At 41.9% G+C, this 24,214-nt stretch overlaps 1 protein-coding gene across 1 annotated transcript; it reads left to right on the forward strand.

Annotated features, from left to right (window-relative positions):
* gpr139 (G protein-coupled receptor 139) lies at nucleotides 1-22,924 on the forward strand. Its single transcript, XM_085157677.1, has 2 exons — nucleotides 1-1,154; nucleotides 19,095-22,924. The coding sequence occupies exons 1-2, from the start codon at nucleotides 1,010-1,012 to the stop codon at nucleotides 20,105-20,107; spliced, it is 1,158 nt and encodes a 385-aa protein (XP_085013803.1). The 5' UTR covers nucleotides 1-1,009; the 3' UTR covers nucleotides 20,108-22,924.
* The last annotated feature ends 1,290 nt before the right edge of the window (nucleotides 22,925-24,214 follow it).

Genomic DNA, 24,214 nt, shown 5'->3' on the forward strand with positions numbered 1-24,214 from the left:
TTGGAATCTGTCTTAAGGTGGAATACTTGAGTTTTTAAGTGTCAGCCTAGAGTTCATTAACACATTTTAGCTGGAGATTCAAACTGTTCACACTGCATTAGAATTAGACTCTGCAGCCAATCCCAACCCACATTTCCCACCACACACACACACACACACACACACACCTACATGTACACACAAGTCTGGTCATATGTAATTATACTCTGTGTGACATTCAGGATGTGCAAATTGGCTTGTGGATCTAAAGACATTTTAAAGACTAATGGACCCAGCTTGTGATCTGTCCCCTAACTCGATATGCAGTCAGAAAGCCACCAAGCAATGAAGAGACACACTGACAGAAAACAAACACAATGACAAGGGCAAATGCACTATGTCCTTTTCCACAGTTGACTTAACCCCCCATTTATCTTTTCTCGTCTATCACATCTGGCTCCCCATCAGTTTTATGATCTCTTTATGTTCTCTGCCCTCAAACCCCTATTTCTCTCCTTAAGCATCCTCCCCTCATCCCGCTTGCTGCCTCCACTCTCAGTCTCCGTCTCTCTCCTCTCTTTCTGCCCTTTCTCTTTCCCTCTTCTTTGCCCTCCCTCTCTCCTCCTTCCCGCTGCGCTCCCGACTCGCTCTCATTCTCCTCGCTCACACACTCAGGCAGCATCCTCCCCTCTCCACTTCTACCTTCACACTCACCTCTTCACACCTCCCTCTCAGCTCCTCTCGCCACCTTCCTTTTTCCGTCACCTACTAACACATATCATCCCTCGCATCTCCCCCGTCTGCTGCCTATCTCGCTCTCCTCCATCTCTTCCCATTCCTCCCTCCTTCTCACTCACTCACTCACTCAACCTTGCGGTCTTGCCAAACGCACACGTACACACACTCATGCTGATTGGCACCCAAGGACAGAGCACCCTCTCCCCAAAACCGGCTTCCAGGCGGTTCGATCTCGTGGCCAGCACGCTTCTTGACACTGAGCTCAGCTGAGGAAGAGGACCAGGAAGAGGCCATGGAGCACAGCCACTTCCCTGTTTTTTCCCCAAACGGGAGCACCTGGAGCACAGGGCAGAATCCCTCTGAGGCTGCCCAGGGATGCCCTCTCGGACCACTACCCGTCATCTACTATAGTGTCCTGCTCTGTCTTGGCCTACCAGGTAAGAGACGTGCACATGAGTGTATTCTTTCACCTGCATGCCTTATTCTGTGTTAATTTGCTTGCGTTTTTTGATGACAGTCTGGCTTTGGTGGCGTGCAGTGTTGCATCTTGATTTGTTGTGCACTTACCTGCAGGACTAAGTGAGTGTGTTGTGCACAGCTGCTCCCGAGTGTCATTTCATGCACACATACTGTTGATTCATCAGCCTGACCTTGTGGCCAACACTTGTGCGTGCACATGCACTAAGCATGTATGTGTCTGTGCTTGTGTCCATTTGGAGTTTCTTATGCTTTTGCCTCTTACTTGGAAAGATTCAGGGATAATAGGGAGGGACATACTGATAAGTGAAATTACTCTCTTCCAATATTTCCCAGACATTTGATCTCAAACTAAGAGATGACATCTTTTTTATTAATCTGGAGCTGGCATATGTATGTTTGCATGACAAATTGTGGGACTCATGGGTTGACCTCTGGGATGAGTGTGTATGTGTGTGTTACATGTCTCTTCTCTATGACCTGAATTAATGACACTCCCTTCTCGTGTCTATACCATTGAATGATTAGTCCATTCACAGACACTGTCAGACCCATTTACTGTCTCCATCCCAATGCGTGATCTATGAGCACTGACCTAGTCTCACACAGGGAGGCAAAGTGAGGTGTGTGTGTGTGTGTGTGTGTGTGTGTGTGTGTGTGTGTGTGTGTGTAACAGAGACAGCCTGAGACACAGACAGAAAACCTGGAGGTCAGATGAAAGAGGAAAAGTGCTGAAGCCTAATAAGAGATTAGGTGAAGACCCAGTGGACTGTCTGCTTTTACCCAAAAACTGAACTCTCTACACTGAACTCTCTACATTTTACACTCTTTAATCTGTGATTAAAGAGTGTAAAACATAATTCGGAGGTTACACTAATTAACCTCAATTTTATGATCTGATTTATTGGGAGTTCTTACGTGGACTCACTTTGGTGAACAGCAGCACTGACTTCTGATGCCTTATTCATGTTAATCCTCGCAATTAACACATCTTCTTTAGCGCCGAACCTCTTTCCTAGATAAAGATTGGGAGTGAGATGTTATCAACAAGCTAAGCTGTGCTGGTTCAAAACAGATCTGCATTGCAAAGTGAAAAGCTCTCGCGTGCCAAGACTGCAGTCGCTCCAGAGATTTGCTGTCTTGTAAAAGTAAAAGTCGTTCTTTCTGATCAAACCTCGCTTAATTGTTTCCCCTGGATGGCAGAGCAAGCAATTTACTTAGCTGTCGTTTTCTGCCGAAATTGTATTTGATTCTGCTGCTGAGTCGTCTTTACAAATTGGATTGAAGCTGGTTGTTTAATCACTGAGTAACAATAACCTGAGAGTGTAAGGCAATCCTACAACAGTCGTCTGAATTAATGGCTGAGTTGAGTGCAGCGGGCTGATACTTTGCGGCAGCAGGTTCGACTTATTCAATCATTATGACACAGCTCGTTCCACTCAAGCTGAATCATGAATGTTTCATGAGCGCAGCATGTGTGAGTAGTAGCAGCGTGACCCGCAGAACCACACATATTAGACACATAGGAAGGAAAGGAGGCTGTTAATTTGATCGGCAGCCAGTGATTCATTAGTTAACTGAAATGAGGTTTTAGCGAGGCAGCATCGCGTCCGTGCAGACAGACTTTGACCTGCAGTGCGGCGGGCAGACAGGGGTCACAGGAAGGCGGGAAGAAGGCGATAAGAAAAGGGATTACGCAAGTGGAGCGGCCGGGAAAAATTACTGTGACCTATAGTGAAATGATGAATTGAAAATGCAGAACAAAAAGCAGATGAATTGGGAGCGAGTAAAAAAAAATGGAAGATGCGGACACCCAGAAGAAGAAGAAAAGTGGAGTTAAGAGAGAAAGATCAGAGCACTAATAGAGAGGGAGAGATTAATAACAGCCGAGCTGGCTGAAGTAGCACCTCTGAGCCCCGACTCGGGGTGCTACAGACGACAGAGCTGAAACGAATTGCCACATTTTTAATTAATCGCTAACCCGCTCTCTTTCGTTCCCCACTAACTACAGCACACTGCTTGAGACAGAGCAGACGTGTGGTGGCATAGCAAGCAGTACAATGAAGGCGTAGTTTCTCTGGCTCTTCCTTTGACATGATGGAATTACAGAGGTGAAGTACAGCATGTCTCAGAGCGTTCGCCGGTGAGACACAAATTGTGGAGTGGGAAGCCATCAGCTAATGAACAATGCTGTGTGACAAGTGGGTCCTCGAGAGAGGGTCCCCCTAATGTCTGGGCCAACACAGTCCAACATTTCTCAAACACAATTTGTTGTTTATGGAGCTGTTTACTGACCTGTACCTACATATTTGAAATCCTACTTCCCCTGGTGATTCATCAGCCTTTTCTGCAAACAGAAGCCATTTTGCTTCTGCATCCGAATTAAACACGCAAAACGCATTAATGAAATGCCTGCACCCCGAGATAATGCAGTAGGGCACAAAGCCGCTAAGGAGATTAAATTAAACTCTATTGCCTCCAATAATTAACAATTAAAATTTCATTTAATTAGTCGTAAAAGATAATTTTACCAAAACAAGCACAGTGTTTGGGCTTGAATGATGACAATCCAGTGAACTCATGATACACTGTCCCCGTTGAGATAAAGCTATTCTTCACATCGGTCCATTATACTCCATACACACTCTATACTCTATACACAGCACAGCATCTGCGTATCCATGTAACAGTAAGTGTTCTTGGTTTTCAAATATTTTGGCAGCCAATAAGGCCTGATTTAGACTTCTCCGGCGAATCGGTGCAGAGCCTACGATGTAACCTATGTAAGTCTTAGTGCTGTGCAAGTTTTGGTATCGAGCAGATACCAAGTAAAAACAGGGACAGTATTACTGATACCATTACTGATATCAGTATCCGTAATAGTAGCTCAGGCAGATCAGTGTGTCTCAACTTATGAGATGAATCATTATTTGCAGTTTGCAAATTCTGAACACACATTTGAAAAAAACACTAAATCACTATGATTTTTACTTTATACAATGTATAGTTAACACAACAAAACACAGCTTTTCATGTATTTTGAATCTATTTTTTGGGAGTGTTAGAATATAAACGTGCCTGTCTATAAAGCACTCTAGGCCAACTTCTGTTATTTAAATGTGCTTTAAGCTATAAAAGAAATAAACATGACGCACAAATTATATTTTTTCCCCCCAATTTTCATTAACAATATATTTTAAGTTTAATTAAGTTCATTGGGCTGAATACTGAAATTAGAAAACAAAACCAAAGTATCAATCCAATACCAGCACCAACTTTTAACAAGCAGCCGACATCGTTGCCAGCATTTATGTTTGTTCTGGTGCATTATGTATTTATTACTGTGTAGTCATCGCCGACAGAAGCAAATAAATTACTGAGGCTTTTTTTTTCGTTTTGACAGCAATCTCTCTCCAGGTATGTGCTGACATTTCTGAGTCCTTATACTCATTATATTAGATTATTATTCCTTATATGGAGATGGTGATTGTTATTCTCTAACGGATACATTTTTAAAAAATGCCATGAAAGAGTAAATGCACAGGAGGTGCTCATCAGGTTATGCCATAGGTTACAGTATAAGGTTTCAGAGAGGTTTTATGAAGGAATTAGAAGAAAGTCAGCATAAGAACTAAGGGTCTGCACAAGACACGTAAAGATTATTCTGAATTGCGACTTGCGCCATGCCACTTAAAAATATAGAGTTGGAAATTAGCACAGCAGGTCTCCTTTGCACGCTTGAGTAAAGCATCTTAAAATGGTTGTGATGTTCAGTAGCTGAATAAATGTTCTGGTAGAGCAATTCAACTCCAAGTCTGCACACTGTCAAAGAATGTAGCACATTTTTGACCTTGGGAAGACTGAGGCTGTTATCTCAGTAAAAATGCTCTTTTTGATGCTTTACTTTCAACATTGTGGGAAAAGAGAATCACATGTGTTGTTTTCAGTCGCTTGCTGTAAAGCTCCCATGGGATTCCTCCCTGACTCCCTGTGCATAAACATATTTGTGCTCACATTTCTGCATGGTACCTCGCCGCTCCTCAAAGCTCCTCACAAGAGTGAGTGTGTTCAGGTGTCTCCTCCCACTCACACTCTTGCATCCACCCAGGGGGGGAAAGGTTGGGAAGGTTCAGCACTAACAACCCCTGCCTCCATGTTGCAGTGTAAGGGGCCGGTGTCAGCCGCTGTTTAGGATAATGAAGAGATGGACCCCCATCGATTTTCAGTTTGAGCTATTGATCTGTCAATATGCACCAGCAGCGGGACGTCTGTAGTGGGTTGGTAACTTGTTGATAAAAATCCAGTCACTCTAAAGATGTTTTTTGATAATGGGTGGGGCATACAAAGGAAATGGATGTGAGGGTATATCCTGAAGCATGAGCAGATTTCAAGTACTGATTTACGAAAGCAGAGAAAGATAGGGGGAGAGTGAGAGAGAGAGAGAGCTTGTCATGGGAGAGATGGGCCAGAGATGGCGCGGGAGAACAGAGGAGGCTAGAGAGGAGGGAGGTGTTGCTTGAGGCAATAAATCAGAGATGTGCTGTGACAGAACTGACTTTATTTGACCAGTGGGCAGCAAAATGCTGTCACGGCTGCAGAGAATACAGCAAACTCAGTATGTGTAAGTCGTTTGGATTCTTTGGACAGCAGTAACATATAAATCTATGGCTAATTAGATGACTTTTAATGCTTAACACTCCTGATCTTTTATCTGTTTCCCCTTCTTCCCTCCTCACATCTATTATCAAATGTGCTCCTTTTCTTTCTTTTCACACATCACAGTCAATTACACGTGCTATATTTTCCTTAGGTGAACATTACAATTGCTGATTTAGATTACTAATCCTTAAAAAATGAATAGCAGGTCTTTGTCATGCAGTGCACAATACCTGCACCTCATCACCGGCGGCAGCCTTCGCCTTGATGTGAGGACAGTCGTGCCCAAACCTTGACTCACTGTGGCCTGTCTGTAAAATGAATGGCTGTTAAGGTGAGCAGGCAGCAAAGCACTGCAGTCGCATCAATACCATTAGCAGCACATAGGGAGAGGGCTTATTTTCTCTTAATATGCCCATTAAACTTAAATATTCAGTTTCAGTACACATCTCCGTCTCCCCTTCTCTGATTTTTCTCATTTTTAGCTTTATGTTATTGAATTTATTTCTCCTTTGGGCTTCTTCTGAAATCCTCTGTTAACACTCACCTCACACATCAGGAATCAGGTTGACTGTCACTGCATTTAAATCCCATACTGAATGCAAATGAATGCTTTGTAAAAAAGAAAACCATCATTTTTTATCTTCCCTGTGTAGGGATGGGTATTGATAAGATTTTCACGATTCCGATTCCATTTTCGATTCTGTTTAACAATTCGATTCTTTATCGATTCTCTTATCGATTCTTTTTTTAAAAAAGGAGAACACTAAGGTCTAATAGCTTAGAACTTTGTTTTATATCTTCTCTTTGAACAAGATAGAAATTTAGGAGTAACATGGCCTTACAAACCCAACAGTGAGATCTTAAGAGATCCACAGCCTACGGCTCTTCAATGGGGTGTCACAGGGTCCCCAGGAAAAAAAATTGTAAATGTAAAATAATAAAATAAATATTCTTCTGTAGCAATAACAAAGTATAACATCAATTATTCTGTAGCAATTACACAAGAATATCCAGTAATGTCCCTGCCTACAATTAAACACATTCACTTACCGAAAATCATCTGCTGTGGCAAATGGGTGCAAACCTTTGACCACAAACTTAGTCACTGCTCGGTGACATTCGTCTATCCTGGCCTGAAAGGAGACGCTAACGGTAGACTGCAGTGAGAACTGCCAGCATCTGAGCCAGACTCTGTCTGTCTCTCTCATCATGGTCATCTAAATGCACAGTAATGGCAGGTTTTGTAATAAGGCAGATCGCGCTAACATAATATGCACTGTTAGTTGATTATTTACCTGCCGCATTAACGGGAGAGGACGTGCAAACGTTACCGCTGCTGCTGGGTTGAGATTCACGAGTCCGGAGCGGAATTAAAAACACGACATTCATTTAAGGTTATCGTGTGTTTTGTGAGCAAATGCTTTTGTATATTTGTAGTGTTTCCTCCCTTAAATGAAATATCTACTTTGCAAGTATTGCAAGTTGCCCTGTTGTCATCCATTCTCGTAAAGCAAAAACAAACTTTTGAGCGTTTGAGCCGCTTAGGCGCCGTGTTTCCTGCCAGGTAAATGACGCTCCGCAACGTGGTGACGTCATTCGGGGCGACTGGAATCGATAAGGGAATCATTTGCAAAAATGGCAAAAAATTCCAAGGAATTGAAACAGTGGGAACCGGTTCTCAACAAGAACCGGTTTTCGATACCCATCCCTATCCCTGTGTGCTTTTCACTGCTTTGTAGTGGGGACGCACCCCTGTGTTTTTGGTTTGGAGAAATTAAGGAATCACCACCCTTCATGTCCAGTCTGACACTTAGAGATAGACAAAAGGGAAATGCTGGTCATCAGGAACAAAGTGCCGTGACCTTTGAAGCAAGCTTTTGATATTCACCCACTCTCCGTCTCTCGCCTAGCTTCCTTTCCTCCTGCCGCCCGTCCTTGATACCTCTCTGTCTGTCTGCCTCTGTCCCTGCTCACTCACCTGCCACCTTCCTCAGATCACACTTTACCCTATTCTTATTAGCCTCCGGAAAAGCCATTAAAGCTTAACCTCGATTTCCTCCAAGATTATAAAGGGGAGAAAAATTCCCTAATTGCAATGATGCAATGCTTCTCTTTTTTTAGATCATAATTTCCATTTTACAATATTGTTTCTGCTTTACATGGGGCCCGTGAGAAAACTTGATGACAGTTGTATAAGAACGTGTCAGTCTCTCTGTGTCTATGTTATACTTGCTGTTGTGAGGGGTTAAACTGCTGTGTCATTTGTCGACAGCCCGGCTGAACACGTCCCTTTAGTGGTGGGATGAGTCAGCCTCGTTACACACCTCAGGGAGCACACTCTGCCTTCCCTTTTCCCGCTAAATAACGTCAATGGCCCTGTCCCTCGTTATATTAGGGGCACAGCGGGGGGAGCTGAGACATGCATAAAGGCACACAGATCACCAAAGTAGTCACCCGTGCAAACACACACAATCAAAAGTAGACAGACACAGAACAGCCGATTATCCGTCCAACAGGTTATTCTAATCTCTTCTTGGCTGGAGACGCTTATTTTCTTCTCCCACAAAGAAAAAAAAGGAAAGGATGGTGAATGTTTTTCTGTCGCATGTGCCTTTTTGTGCGTGCACGGTGTACCTCTCTGCACCTCGGCTTCCCCTGTTCCTGCTGAGACAAGCCCCGCATGTGCCACCCCATACCACCTGAATGCAGAGCAGATCTACCCCCGCTGCAGAGACGACGGAAAGAGCAGGAGTCAATTGAAATGAATAGGCAACCCAGTGCAGGGTGGCTCAGGCTAAATGGAAATGTCAAGCTCTCAACAGATCCCCTTTGTTTGTTTGTAGAGTGCCCTGCCTCGCTGGGGAGCCCAAACAGAATAATGCCCAGCCTGTGACAGTCAACACCTCACTGTTTCCATTTTATGTCACTCCCCCTCTGTTCAGCAGTATGTACACAGAGAGGAAAACGGATGGGCAGAGGTACAATAGAGAACGTGAGGCAATGGATTGAAGGTGACGTCCATTATGTGTTTGATTTGTAATGGATCTCCATCTGGAAGACAGCACAAAGTTAGCAATAAACTTTTCCCATAAAAATGCAGTGATAAGACAAACTAATCCATCCATCCATCCTCTTCTGCTTATCCTTATCACAGACAGACAACCAATGACACTCATGTTCACACTTAACCTAACCCCACTATTCTATTCTACTCAAATCTATTTACAGTGTTGGGAAGGTTACTTTTAAAATCTATTCCACTACAGATTACAGAATACTTGTAACGTATTCTGTTAAGTTACTTAATGTGAGTAAAGTATTCTGAATACTTTGGATTACTTAATATATTGTCACGCTTTTTACAACTACATGAATGTACTATTGCTGTGTGATTTATTACTATGACTGAAGCTTACTTGCCATACCAATACCAACTAGATTTTTAAATCTCAATATAAAATGAGTAACAGTAGGGTGGACATTCGATAAGGCTGCACTTTTTGCAGCCTTACATTAAAGCCTCTTATTGTGTGTTTTGTTTGGGTTTCCACCACCGTGGAATTACCAAAATTAGAGAGAGACATATGAAACAGGAAAAGACCACCGTGTAATCCATTTATTTCAACAAAGTAACTGTATTCTAATTATCACCTATTTAAACAGTAACTGTGATGGATACAGTTACTCGTATTTAGTTTTTTAAATACATGTATTCTGTTACTCCCCAACACTGTCCATTTATATAGGGCCAAATCACAACAGTTGCCTTAAGGTGCTTTATTTTGTGAGACCCTACAATAATAAAAGAAAATCCAAAATTAGTTTAAAAAAATAATAATGTGAAAGGAGCATATATTTTTCAAATAGGGATTTTTTAAAATTTATTTACAATATCTCTGGTGCTGTCAACAGAAAAATAGAACCAAAACTGTGAAGAAATATCGGCCAATCGAAAGCCGCAAACAATAGTATGGCACACAGTGTGACCTCAGAAAAAGAGACGAACACTTTAGACGTTGCAGAACAAAATCTCGGTTTTCCCTGTTCACATATAAATGCATGTAAATTATTACCATGGCAGGAATTCTTTCGAAAACTCAGTTTTCAGTGATCCAAAATGCTGTTCATGTTCCCCAAACATGTAGAATAGAAGCTATGTTTACCAAAATACCTGTATAATACCCTAAAATACCCATCAAGTCAAGTCGAGTAGTGGAAAAGAGGCTATAGTGTTGAAAAATGAAGCAAGCTGCACGCACCAAAAACTGCAGTTCCTTGAATTACCACGTGAGGCTCTAAGAGCGAACCAGTCCCCATAAACACCAATCAAAATTTCCAGCTTCACCGAAGTAAAAATAGAGTATTTATATTTCAATTCAATTTCAATTCAATTTTATTTATACAGCGCCAAATCACAACAAAAGTCGCCTCAAGGCGCTTTATATTGTACAGTAGATCGTACAATAATAGATACAGAGAAAAACCCAACAATCATATGACCCCCTATGAGCAAGCACTTTGGCGACAGTGGGAAGCAAAAACTCCCTTTTAACAAGAAGAAACCTCCGGCAGAACCAGGCTCAGGGAGGGGTGGGGCCATCTGCTGTGACCGGTTGGGGTGAGAGAAGGAAAACAGGATAAAGACATGCTGTGGAAGAGAGACAGAGGTTAATAACAGATATGATTCAATGCAGGGAGGTCTATTAACACATAGAGAGTGAAAAAGGTGACTGGAAAGGAAAAACTCAATGCATCATGGGAATCCCCAGCAGCCTACGTCTAATGCAGCATAACTAAGGGAGGATTCATGGTCACCTGGTCCAGCCCTAACTATATGCTTTAGCAAAAAGGAAAGTTTTAAGCCTAATCTTAAAATTAGAGATAGTGTCTGTCTCCCGAATCCAAACTGGAAGCTGGTTCCACAGAAGAGGGGCTTGAAAACTGAAGGCTCTCCCTCCCATTCTACTTTTAAATACTCTAGGAACAACAAGTAGGCCTGCAGTGCTCTAATAGGGTGATATGGTACTACAAGGTCATTAAGATAAGATGGGGCCTGATTATTTAAGACCTTGTATGTGAGGAGCAGGATTTTGAATTCAATTCTGGATTTAACAGGAAGCCAATGAAGGGAAGCCAAAACAGGAGAAATATGCTCTCTCTTTCTAGTCCCTGTCAGTACTCTTGCTGCAGCATTTTGGATTAACTGAAGGCTTTTCAGCGAGTTTTTAGGACATCCTGATAATAATGAATTACAGTCGTCCAGCCTGGAAGTAATGAATGCATGAACTAGTTTTTCAGCATCACTCTGAGACAGGATATTTCTAATTTTAGAGATGTTGCGCAAATGGAAGAAAGCAGTCTTACATATTTGTTTAATATGTGTGTTGAAGGACATATCCTGGTCAAAAATGACTCCAAGGTTTCACAGTAAAAGAAAAAAACTGTTTTGGTGTCTATAGAGGTTTTACAGACACATGATCGCTAACCACATCATGCTATCTCATTCATTTATTTGATTGCATGACAATCATGGTGACGGTATAAGGTCAGGTAGATAAGGCCCCAGTCACACAGGTGTGCGTTGTGATAGAAGCAATCTGCAAATTCAGAAAATGTGTTGTAGAGTTTGTTCTAGTGTTAACCAGACAGTAGGGAGTACATGAGTTAAGGGGAAAGCCTGTGATTTGATGAGCATGGCATTCACAGTCGTCTGCCGCCATGTTGTATTTACGCTCTGGTAACAATACGTTCAAGAGTAATAGCATATATGGCGCGAATGTTGTGGGAATATTGTGTGAACATTAAATGAGTTATTTGAGTTATGCTGTAAGTTATTCTTCAGCCGTGTTTTGTGTTTTCTTTAAGTTATTATTATAATTATTTTGAATTATTGAATTTTTTGCTTTTGAAAGTTTGCATTCTGTAACTATTTGTAGAATGCTTGGTTTAATGTGACTCGTACTGTGTGTATAGGTTGAGTGAATGAATGGTAGCCCAGAGATAAATGAGCAAGACGCTAACTTCGGTGTCCTCTCTATTAATCTGCAGTTTTTTATAATTGGCTACGCAGTGCTCTCTAGCCTGTGTGCCACTTGCTGCTGGTCCACATTTCCCCTAGGTCTGGTAGCATCAAGTGGGAAAAAAAGACCAATCATTTCCCAGTGACTGATGACAGTCCCCAGGAAATGGATTGCTTAAGCCCCAGTTACACAGGTCTACAGATTGGTCAGTGACTCCCTGGCAACCACCAGTCGCTAAGGAAAAATCGTGCATTCCTTGACGGCTTCATGAAAACATCCTTGTGATTGCTTTGCTTGGTAGCAGATTCCTGATGTTCCCCATGGTTTGCATGGAACACACTGATTAAAAACACTCACCAGCTGCTGTCTGGTTAAATTGCAGGATGAACATTACACATTACTACAGGTGTGGCTGTTTGGAGTGACAGGGGGCTGTGACTAAAGAGTTCATTATTCACACTGTTGTCACCTTCACGAATGGCAGCACAAGAGCACAAGCCAGACTTCAGTGTTGTTTTTTCCAGGTCATGCAACTCTCAATTTTTGTAACCTTGCAGTAGTGGTAGGTTGAAGACAGGAATGGATTTTTTTTTGCCATTTGAATGATACTGTATTAGCGCAAAAGCTCAGAAATTACCAGATTATATAACTTGAAAAAACAAATTTCTGGTGAAAACTTTGAAAACAACTCAAAGATTTCTTTGCTTCCAATTCCCATTTTTTCAATTCCTGTATCAGCTCAGATATGGAGGTTTTGTCTGAGTCATGAGGCCTATCGCTAAGGAAAATACTGTCTGGCAAGCCCTCAGCACCACTGTAATGGCGACGGACTCACAGCGATGGTTAACAGTGCTACTAATGCGGTCATCTTAAGCCGTTAGCTGTTGTCAGTTGAAGTATAGCTTGCTGTATAGTACAGCCCAGTGAGTGAAATTTTGAGTCCTCAAACAGTTATGGATGCAGATTACTAATGTCCTCTCATCCAAATAAAGCCATTTCTGAGTTGGAAAAAAGATGATGTGATGACCGTAATAATAAAGTAAAAGTACTTAAGAGTCATGTGACTAGACAAGTACAAAAGACAATGTTACACTGAGTAAGGAAGCAAAACAAAAAGCAATTAGCCTACATATAAATAAAATGATGGCATCACTAAGTATACTTTTATGTCAGTATGACCCCAGTGACATCTCCTAGACCATGAGCATTGTTGGCTTGTTAACCTAAAGTAAAATTTATCTGATCATTAATCCCAACCCACATGTATTCAAAATGCTATGAATGACAAAAAAATATAGCAAAGCCATACATTTAAGAAGCCAGAAGAAGGACATGACATTTTTCCTTCAGACAGTAACTCAGTTAGCCGATTATCAAGATCCAAATGTTTTTTTTGGTCTAAAAATCAATGCGCTGACTTTGACTTAATGTCCTGCAAACAGCAACGACACTGTGCTCAGTAACTGGGAGCAACCAACCAAACTTGACACCCGTTACCCAAATCAACTGCCAACAGTCAAATAAAAAGAAAATCAAGGGTTTTTTTGTTATTAAAGTTTTGTCAAATCAAAGGGAAAAGATTAAAACACCTTCACATGACACAAAATCGCTATACTGTCTCTCATTTGGGGTTAATATAAATCTCATAGCACAAACGATTAAGTACCACATCTCTTACTGTTTGATTTGACTTGTGTAATCTGGACTGATCTACCAAAATTAAAATCAAAAACAACAACAAGCAACTTTAAACTCAAAGAATCGATGACACAGTCAGACAAGATTTAAGACGAAAGCAACTCAGCTATGGAGAGGATAGTGAGCTGTGCAATTGTGATGTGACTGATATGTGTTAAGTTGTTGGGTGTTGTGAGCAGCTTTGACGTCTCATTTGTGGTTATTGATAGATTGTTAATGAATTGGTGCCTCCCTAATGATCTGTGTGTTTTTTATGCACATTTGTGGAGCCGCACATGTATTTGTATGTGCGTTTGTGTCGTCTGCTGCACATCCTCTGCACAACTTTAGTTGTTATCCAGAGCTGGCTTTGTAATTTCTGATCAGTTGACAGTGGCAGAGGCTGTGAAGTGTGATGTACCAGACTTCAAGCTGCCATATTTAATCCAATCCCAGATCTTTTACTGCAGAGGGAGGCACAAGGATCACAGAACACACACACACACACAGACACACTGCGTGGACTGTGACTGCCACTGAGTGCTTTGATGTCCGTGAAGCTGTTGTGTAAAGTGTAATGTTTACGTGTCTCCGGCAGGTTTGATTTAAAGAGGGTTATGCGGCAACAGCAAAGCACACATGCAATGTTGTGTGTATTTTTATCGTTAGTTAGGTTATTGAACTAATAGAGCATGAAATAGAAATCTCTGGATAAACTGGAAACAAGTGACTCAAAACGTGTCTCTGAATTTCACACTGCACTTACGTTCCTATGAGGACAAAAAAAGGTTCAAATGCATTAAATAAATGGCTGCCTTCACTGAATATTATCAGAACAGAAGGTAAGACTTTACTTGAAGTGCCTTGAATGTTTTCTTTGACCTCAGCTACAGCGGTGCAGGTTGAACAAGGCATGAAACCCCGGTTGTACAGTAACCTAATCTTTGGTAATGTCATGTTATCATAACATTGGTGTCTCAAACCATTTTGGTATTAGTTTAAAATAACATAAATGACCTAAAAACACTCACTGACATCGACCATAAACATCAAAAAAGACTCTTCCCATGGCTCAGGGTGACACCCCTTCAAATAAAGTGGTAGCAAACAGAATTCACGGATCATCGCTTTCAGGGAAAAATAAAGTTTATTTTCAAAATGTCAGCATCAGCGTTTCAGGAAGATAGATAACCTTGGTTATGAAAGTTGATAGCCAGAGTCCATTAAAGGTATCCTGAGCATTATGCAGTACAGTTTTTAGGAGAAAGTCCATTTTTCACTTAGAAACCCATTTAGTTGATAAGCAGCCCTACATCAGTAGGGCTGCTTATCAACTAAATCAACAATCTATTCTTCTAGTGTGTAGTTGGTGGCACTGGTGTATTTAAAAACAACAACAACAAAAAAAAACACAGGTAGCAATGCACCAATTAAGCAAGCAGAAGATAACTGTTAGCAAACTAATACTGAAAAATGTGTAGAAATAAACAGTAAATATTTCAAGAGAAATGCATTGAGCCGGTTGAGAAGATCTCAAGAATATCACAAATTTGTTTTGCATTGAGTTTAAGTCAGATTTGTTGAAGTAAGTTTACAGATCACAAAGAATTACACTATTTGATGCCTGAAAGAAAAAGCAAGAGAAAACCTAAAGTTCACATTGTATCGTGATGAACAAAAAATTCAAGCTAAAACTTTTTACTGACATACATTGTGTAGTCTATTAAAAACAAAGGCGTAGCAGTGAAAGTCATGATCCTCATCCCTTTGAGGGTTGGATTAGCCACCCATCTATCTATATGCACAACATCTGGGCATGTCTCTGAGGTGATGATGGGTTGGGTCCTAGGGGGATCTCCTCCCAGTCCTGTATCTAATCTGTGGCACTATTCATCAGTGTCATTATAGGCTGTGTTGATGGTGAAATACACTGCACAAAAAAATTTAAGGGACACTTAAATCACAGTATAGCATCAATTCTGTTAACCTTCTGTAATATCTGCCTAGTCAGTCAACTAGCAGAGTGGATTCGTTTCAGATGCGTTGGTGCTAATTAAATTACCAACAGGTGCAGTAGAGGGGCAACAATTAAACAACAGGAATGAAAAAACACAAATAAGCAGAGGCCACTCCCATTTTTTCCCCCTTGTCATCTTTTCTGACTGTTTTTTCAATAGTTTTGCATTTGGGTAGGGTTAGTGTCACTGCTGGTTGCATGAGGCGATACCTGGTCCCTACAGAGCTTATGCAGGTAGTCCAACTCCACCAGGACGGCACATCAATAAATTCCGTTGCCAGAAGGTTTGCTGTGTCTTGGGTGACCGTGGCGGGGTTGGGAAGCGTATCTGTAACCAGAAGGTCGCCGGTTCGATCCCCTGGCTGTCTGTCCTGGTCGTTGTGTCCTTGGGCAAGACACTTTACCCTACTGCCTACTGGTGTTGGCCAGAGGGGCCGATGGCGCGATATGGCAGCCTCGCTTCTGTCAGTCTGCCCAGGGCAGCTGTGGCTACAACTGTAGCTGCCTCCACCAGTGTGTGAATGTGAGCGTGAATGAATTATGGCATTGTAAAGCGGTATATAAATCCAATCCACACATGCATGTTGTACAATTTTAGTCAAGTGTCATGTGTTCTCATTCATATCTATAAATAAATGTTTATCAAACAGTAATGCTAATAGGCCTGTAATTGTAATTGCTTTTTCTTATACAGTGAAGATATAGCAATAATATAAGATTATTCATTCTTTGGTATTTACAAATAGCTGATTTTTCCATCTGACTATATAGAGTGATATAGTGACGATAAAAAGAACAACATGATGTGTGTTTTCATATATGAATGACGTGAAAAAGTTCCACAGACCTGGCAAAAACCATCCGTAGGGCAGGTTTTTTGTTAGTATGACATAAAATACAGATATAAACAACACACAAAGCCTAATTTTCGAAAGTAACACAGGATAAAATCTGAGTATGAATTATGCCCAAAACAAAAGGATCCAAGAACACTCCTCCAAGACCCAGGGACCATGTCAGATCTACAAACACGTAGCATCCCAGAAGGTCTCATTTGAATTCAGCTTCGATCAATACCTTTGAGGCTAGGCACTGCACCCGCTACACCAGCACATGGAGGCCACCTCACAGAAGTAACAAAAAATAAGTGGAAGCATAGGTCCCCAATTAGATTTTATTAGACAAACAGTATTGAGCAGTTAATCAATTAAACGATGTGTACTGAACTGTCTAATTAAGTACCCTCCTTCCTCGCACTCATGGTGATGAAATGTTTTCAATTTTAAAATGTACCAGCAATGCTGATGATTCATTTCACTGATTTTAGTCTTTGTCTCAGTCTTTACTTCCACTCATATTACAGAGTGAGCCAAGCATGCATTTTGTGTGCTGTGCCCTCGAAGTTTGGGAAGGGTTTGAGTGAGGCCTATAAACCTTGCTGACGTGATGGGACTATCTTGGGAGCAATGTGCAATTTGCACTGATTGGAGAAATGGGATGTGCAGGTCCACGTGAGAGCCAGAAAGCTGTGCTGGTGCCTCTCAGATGCACAGCAGTCAGACTAAATGCAGTCGTGAGCTAAATCACATTCAGGCCTTTTTGCACTCCATCTTGGGTATTTACCTGTAAAACAAATGCGTAATAAATCAGCTGGGTGAGAAACTTGGCAGGCTGGATGAGAAGTTATTATGGAGCTTGTTGGGCACATGGAATAAAAATCGAAAACAGAGGCAAATGGAGAGATGGGGTGCCCTTGTGCTTTGTTTTAGGACCGAAATTGCCAGCAGCAGGATGGCACATAGCAGTGAACTCAGCAAATTGCCAAGCCTGCGATGCTGCACGCTGCCCTCCTGTTTTTTTTGTGGGTTCGCTCTTTATTGCAGATAACAATTTGGCCAAAGGCACAGGCAGGTGCTGCTGGAATCACACAGCAGGTGTAGATGAAGGGGATCAATAAACCAGAGAAGGTTTACAGAATAGGAGCTGTTTGAACATAGAAAATACTGTCTGGGAATAATGACAGAATTGAATATTTTTGTATACTGTGGACTAAAACTGCAAGAAAATGTCACAGAGCACAGAGTTCACTCGGCATACTTTCACACCTGCTTTTAGGTGGTGCTGTTGATGTGCTTTCTTTTTTGCTCAGTTTAAATTTTCTAGCCTCCTAATTTTGGTGTCTGCTTTTTGTGTTGAGCTTGTGTTAGCACCTACCTGTCTGCAGTATCTCTATTGCTAACAACTCCTAGTGATGGGATTTCCGGCTCTTTTTAGAGAACCGGCTCTTTTGGCTCGGCTCATTAAAAAGCGCCGGCTCTTTCGGCTCCGGACCGGCTCTTCAGGTTGTTTTGTTGCTTTAATTTATTTATTATTAACAATAATATGAAATTATGCACAAAAGAAATTACTACTGTAAAAAAAAGTGGTGCTATTTATATATGTTTATATATAAATATATGCGGTGGCCCCTAGAGACAAAGCACGTACAAACTCCAAAACACATTTCTAGCTTTAACTGAACTTCCAAAACAGAGCTACCTAGATCACTTAAATAACACAATTGAAAGCATATGTGTATGGTTTGTGTATTTATACACAAGCACTCATATATATTCAAATAATTAAAAAAAAAAGAAGTTCATTTACCTGTTACTACCACACACCAAATCCGGTTGTTGGTACTTCCTGGCTTGTGTAGCCACTAGGTAACAAAAGCTCAACACTGCGCCGAGCATCCTGGAGCACTTCTGTTATGTTTTGTACGTGTTTTGGAGTTTGTACGGCTTTGTCTCTAGGGGCCACCATAAATATACTTTTATTTATTCACTCCACATAAAATGTAATAAATAAATCATATAATACAAACCCAATTATTCATATTTCAACTTTTAACTATTTAAATTTTCAACTTTTTCCTTTTAAACCAATTTAAAGTGAAACAACACAAAACACTGCAAACCACAACATAATTAAATATAAATTAAAATATGAAAACAAAAACAACATGAATATTCTCTGTCATATGGACCTGCATGAATAAACTTTCTGAATCCTTTATCATCCGCAACTGAAAATAGTTGTGGATGATTACTATACCTTTCTAATGTGACGTTGTTGTCCCTGGCTCTCTTTCTCTCTCTCTCGCTCTGTTCCTGTGCTACTGCGAGTGTAACTATCGCCCCTCTTCCCAGTGCAAAGCACAAGGCTCGCGTGCAGAGTGAAGCAGAAAAAAGTGTGAGAGAGAGGGTGCGAGAAAGAAAAAAAAAAAACAAGGATAAGGAGCCGGCTCGCGTTTCGTTTGCGACTGACACATCACTTATCAACTCCCTCTCTGTTGCTGTCTTGTTTATTGCTGGCGCTTTCAATTATCTGCTCACTAACACTCAATTTCTCTGTTTTCTCCCCTGCCCTAACCCATGCCCATACCTTTTCCCAATCTCATCATACTTTTCACTTCCTCATCATTTCCCTATTTCCTCTATCTTCTTTCAATCACCTGTCCGCATCCCCCTCCCACCTCCTCCTAGCTAACATCCTGACCGTGGTAATCCTGTCCCAGCTGGTGCTGCGTCGTCAGAAGTCCTCCTACAATTATCTCCTGGCTCTGGCCGCCGCCGACATCCTCGTTCTGTTCCTCATTGTTTTTGTTGACTTTATATTGGAGGATTTTATTTTGGCAGCGCCGCTGCCTCCATCATTAAATAACGCAGTTCAGGTGCTGGAGTTTTCCTCCATCCACACCTCCATCTGGATCACCGTGCCTCTTACCATTGATCGTTACATCGCTGTTTGTCACCCTCTGCGCTACCACACGGTCTCCTACCCAGCCCGCACACGCAGAGTGATATTCGCCGTCTACGTTGGATGCTTGGTCTCTGCAGCTCCCTACTACTGGTGGCCTGAGTTTTGGCACAGCCTTCCTGGACTGGGTAGTAGTGATCGAGGAGGGGGCGGAAGAGAAGGAGAAGGAGGAGGAGAAGAGGGCGACAAAAGAACGGTGGCCCAGCACGTCCTTGTGTGGGCCCACTGTGCCACCGTGTACCTCTTACCCTGCACGGTCTTCTTCTCCCTTAATGCTGTCATTGTGCGTAAGCTGCGTAGACGCCGTAGCTGTTTCCGTCTGCGTGGTTATTCAACCGGCAAGACCACCGCCATCCTCCTCGCCATCACCTCCATTTTTGCTGTTCTGTGGGCGCCGCGCACCCTCGTGATCCTCTACCACTTCTACTCGTCTCCCCCGGCATCACACACTGCCAGCCGTCTGCTCCACGTACTCACGGATCTGGCAAACATGCTAGCACTGCTCAACACCGGGATCAACTTCTTCCTCTACTGCTTCATCAGCAAGCGTTTCCGGAGCATGGCGGCCAATGTGCTGCGAGCCTTGGTCCACTGCCGGAAGCAGCCGCCGCCATTCTACGCCAGCCACAACTTCTCCATCACAAGCAGTCCCTGGATCTCACCAGCCAACTCCCACTGCATCAAGATGCTGGTGTACCAGTATGACAAAAATGGGAAGCCCATCTGCATTTCCTCTTGAGCTCTTAGCCACGAGTTGCTTCCCCTACCCTCAATCACTGGAGGGGTGGGGCAGCGGGTGTATTCAGGCTTGTCTCAATGGTGACCAGCTTTGCCTGTATCTTTTAAGGCTTGAAAATGTCAAAACACCTAGTAAGCAAACGGTTCAACTACCTTTGAGCAAAGCAAGGTGGAAAAACAACCAGCAAGGCTTCTGATGTTCAAAAAAGTATTCACAAAGCAGCAACCAGCACTGAATAGATGTTGATGGTTTCCTTCATGCAAAAAAAATAAATCTACCGTAAGTAACTGATGGCTGTAGACTGATAAAAAGACATCACGACCATCTAGCACTCAGTATGAGCCACCATTTGTAACATATAAACTGACAAAACTATAAAAACAAGTCCTCTGTGGGGCGTCAAAGTTACTGCGGGCCGTGCTGCACGCTGCCGATTAAGAGCTTCGAACAGCTGTGTCTTTTGCTGCTGGGAGTCATTTCCAAAAGGCAAAGTTCCAGTAAGAGTGTGGGCACTAAACATCTCACCTCAAGGGGTGAATCACTCAGGCAGAGCCACTGACAGTGTGCCCACTGCCCCACGGTCCTCACGCTCATTCTCAAGCAATGTAAAACAGTGCTGTCATTTCCAGTTTAACACGCAGAAGAGTCTCAACGGCATGCTAAGTAGGGCTTTCATAAAACGAGCAGCCCTCCCAGACTTTTCCTTGCGTGTGCTGAGTTCACCCTAGCAGTGCAGGTCACCTCCACGTCGACACTTGCTGTGGAAGATCGAGTCATCCAACGTCCAAGCTCGCAGACTGTTGTAGGCTGAATAGGCACTCTGCTTATTGTTGGTAAACTATTTATGTGATGGTAGATATGACTGTTATTGTAGCTTTGCAAAAAAAAACAAAAAAAAAGATTAAAAAAAAATATGACTTGGAGTTGGTGTGGTGCCAAGGTGTCATTTTATGTAGTAATCCCTTCTCCAGTATTAGGATGAGGAAATTTCTGCTGTAAGTAGATAGTCCTCTTTAACTATTAATGGTCCTTGGTGACTTACTGTTAGCCATTAACCGGAAGAATATAATGAATGTAGCTGAACATCTCTTTAACCCTTTATCTTTGTAAGAGACTGAGAAAGCGAGGAAGATAGAGAGGACAGAAAAAGCTGCTCCATTTGTTTGTTTGGGGTGGGGGGTTGCCCTCCATCCAAAGTTTTTTTGTTTTTTTGCTCCCATGATGCAGCAGTGAATTTGGTCTCAAGCCCAAGGTGACACAGCTCTGCTCTGCTCTTTCTGCTGCTGGGCAATGGCACTTCTGTAACATTTTATACAGAAATATAGTCACGTACATCAACTCTGTCTCAGTATTGCCTGGTAACAAACCATAAATGAGAACACACACATACACACACACACAAACCCTGTACTGTATTGCCCACAGAAGGAGCGCACTGAGATCAATGCACATCCATTCTGCAGACACCTTGGGGCATTAGAAGTGTTTATCTATCTAGTGAGAATGGAGCTGTGCCAAAGGGCAGATTTCTGTTAATACCTGGGATGACACACCTCACGTCTTTCTTTCTGTAAGGCTTTAAATCAGATGAATGTGAGGTGTGTCTGTCATAGCTGATAAAGTCGTGCCCTCCAAACTCTTGTTTGACACTGTCTGAGACACTTCAGGGCGTAACTGCCTGCATGTCGTTTCTTTGCTTGCACTTTAGAAGCCATGAGAGCAAAAACCGACTGCTAACAATCCTAAAACACAGTGATTAAGTATATCTACATATATTAGGAGTGCAACAATACTTGTATCGATATTGAACCATTCGATACAGTGCTTTCGGTTCGGTACGCATATGTATCGAACAATACAATTTTTTTTATTTATTTTATCAACTTTTCTTCTGACGATGCTGTCTGTGTTGAGCGCTCAGTGAATCTGGTTTCGACTACTCCGCCTAGGCTGCACTGTCGAGTGCAGATCCACTGAGCGCAGCGCAAGCTAGCAAGACAGAAGCTAAGCTCGTTGCAAGATGGCAACTGCCTCAACGCTACCCGAAATTGAACCTCTCCCACCCTCATTCAGATCTGGCGTTTGGAACTATCTTGGTTTTCATGTGAAGTATGACCCTGATGGTAAGCGCCATGGACAAAAGTAAAATAGTATGTCGGATGTGCCACGCAATGCTCAATTGGTGGGAACTAGTGCGTTAGCGCAGTTAGCTTGTTAACGTGTTGACGCCGTTCAGCCCCACACACGGGGCGATCCACGGTAACTCATTAACGGAGATTTGCCGCGTTATGGCGTTAATGTCATTTTAACGAGATTAACGCTGACAGCACTAGTGGGAACACAACGAATATGACTGCACATTTACGCCAACATCATCCTAGTGCAAAGGACAAGTGGAAGCAGACAAAAACAACAAGCACACATGCTACAAACTTTACCCGAGTCATTTAGACAGCCGTTAGCACATGATTCTCCTTATGGGGACCTGATATGTTTAATGTGCTGCTGAGAATATACCCTAGAAGAATAGTATAGTATAGCTTTTATTTTGGAAAGAAACATTTCTCTGTAATAAACTCTCTTTTCCAAAGACGAGTGATTTCTCGATCAGAAAGATTTATTTATTAAATTTTTTTTTATTATTTTGTTGTTTCAGCAACATTAAATTTAAAAACTGTATTTTTGAGTTAAAATATATATTTATAATTTTAATAAATGACAAATTAAAAAGGCATGAACATTTTTTTGTATCGAAAAATATCGAACCGTGACACCAAAGTATCGAACCGAACCATGAATTTTGTGTATCGTTGCACCCCTAATTATATATATATATATATATATATATATATATATATATATATATATATATATATATATATGTATTGCAGATCATTTTCCCTTCTTCTTTGTACCTGATAATTGACATAAATAAGGCAAATGTTTAAACAGCCTCTTTTCATTCCCAACTCATTACATACAAATGTTTTGCCCAAACTCCTAGGTGTCATGATTTGCATACGTGCTGGGGTGTCTTATGCTCGTCAATAGGCTCCTAATTGACTGAAACTGACACAGAGAGACAGCAGGCAAATTTGCTCTGCTGGTATTTTGCATGATGCAGAACTAGAGTTTGAGACTAATCTGTGACCCCCTCCCCCAGCAACTACTAGTCGCCAGAAAAAAGTCTGTGAAATCGATAGCTAAACCCCTGTCAGACAGCCCTAGGGATGAGTCAGTGAGTTACTAGGTAAAAATGTGTATTCCATAGTTAACCAGTGGTTGCTGGCAGTCGCTAGGTGAAACTGGTCACAGAGAGGTATATAAGATTGCTTTGGTCGCTAACAGATTGTTTCAATTGCTTAGGGTGACCATATTTTGATTTCCAAAAAAGAGGACACTTGGCCCAGTCATGAAGAACTTTAATAATACTGTTTGCTTAAAGAAACATATTTAACATATTTAAACAATGCCTTCTCTTTGTTAAGGCTTTTAGAAGCCAACAAGTGCAAAAAAAATAACTTAAAAACCTCTGGAATTAAATAATGCTACAGTAATGATGCCTCATCTGTATAAGAAAAATTACCAGTACCGGTACGAGGGAAATTTATTTTGCAGTTCGTCTGAAAAGATGCACTTGCGCTTTGACATCTTTTAAACATCATCTGTCCCATCTGTAAGCCCAGAACAATCACTCACAAAGCAGCAGCTCGGGGATGACGTCACACATATGCGTCCTCTGTAGGCCAATAGGAAAACCCAGGCATTTTCATCCATCTCGAAAATCCCCCCGGACGCCCCGGACAGAACGTGAAAAGTGTACATGTGGAAAAGAGGACGGTTGGTCACCCTATAGTTGCCTGTAGTTAGCTAGCTATGGATGACACCAACTGCTGGCTAACTGCTGCTATCCCAGCAGTGGTGAAATTCAGTTTGAGTTGCATTTTTTCCAAGTTTCACTAAAGTTCGGCTAGTAGTTAGCAAGTGTTTGCATCTTCCATGCAAACTTCAGACAGCTGCAGCAACCTGCTATTGACCAAAGGAATCACAAAGAGGTGTTTGGTGCATCCTCCTTTTGATAACCGATTTCACCTTGCAAAGGCCAGC

This window comes from Neolamprologus multifasciatus, chromosome 4 (genome assembly GCF_963576455.1).
Source record: "Neolamprologus multifasciatus chromosome 4, fNeoMul1.2, whole genome shotgun sequence".
Lineage (NCBI taxonomy): Eukaryota > Metazoa > Chordata > Actinopteri > Cichliformes > Cichlidae > Neolamprologus > Neolamprologus multifasciatus.

Coding starts and splice junctions, on each gene's coding strand:
- gpr139 (XM_085157677.1), top strand. CDS start 1,010: ATGGAGCACAGCCACTTCCCTGTTTTTTCCCCAAACGGGAGCACCTGG. Junction 1,155..19,094: donor GCTCTGTCTTGGCCTACCAG/GTAAGAGACGTG, acceptor ACCTCCTCCTAG/CTAACATCCTGACCGTGGTA.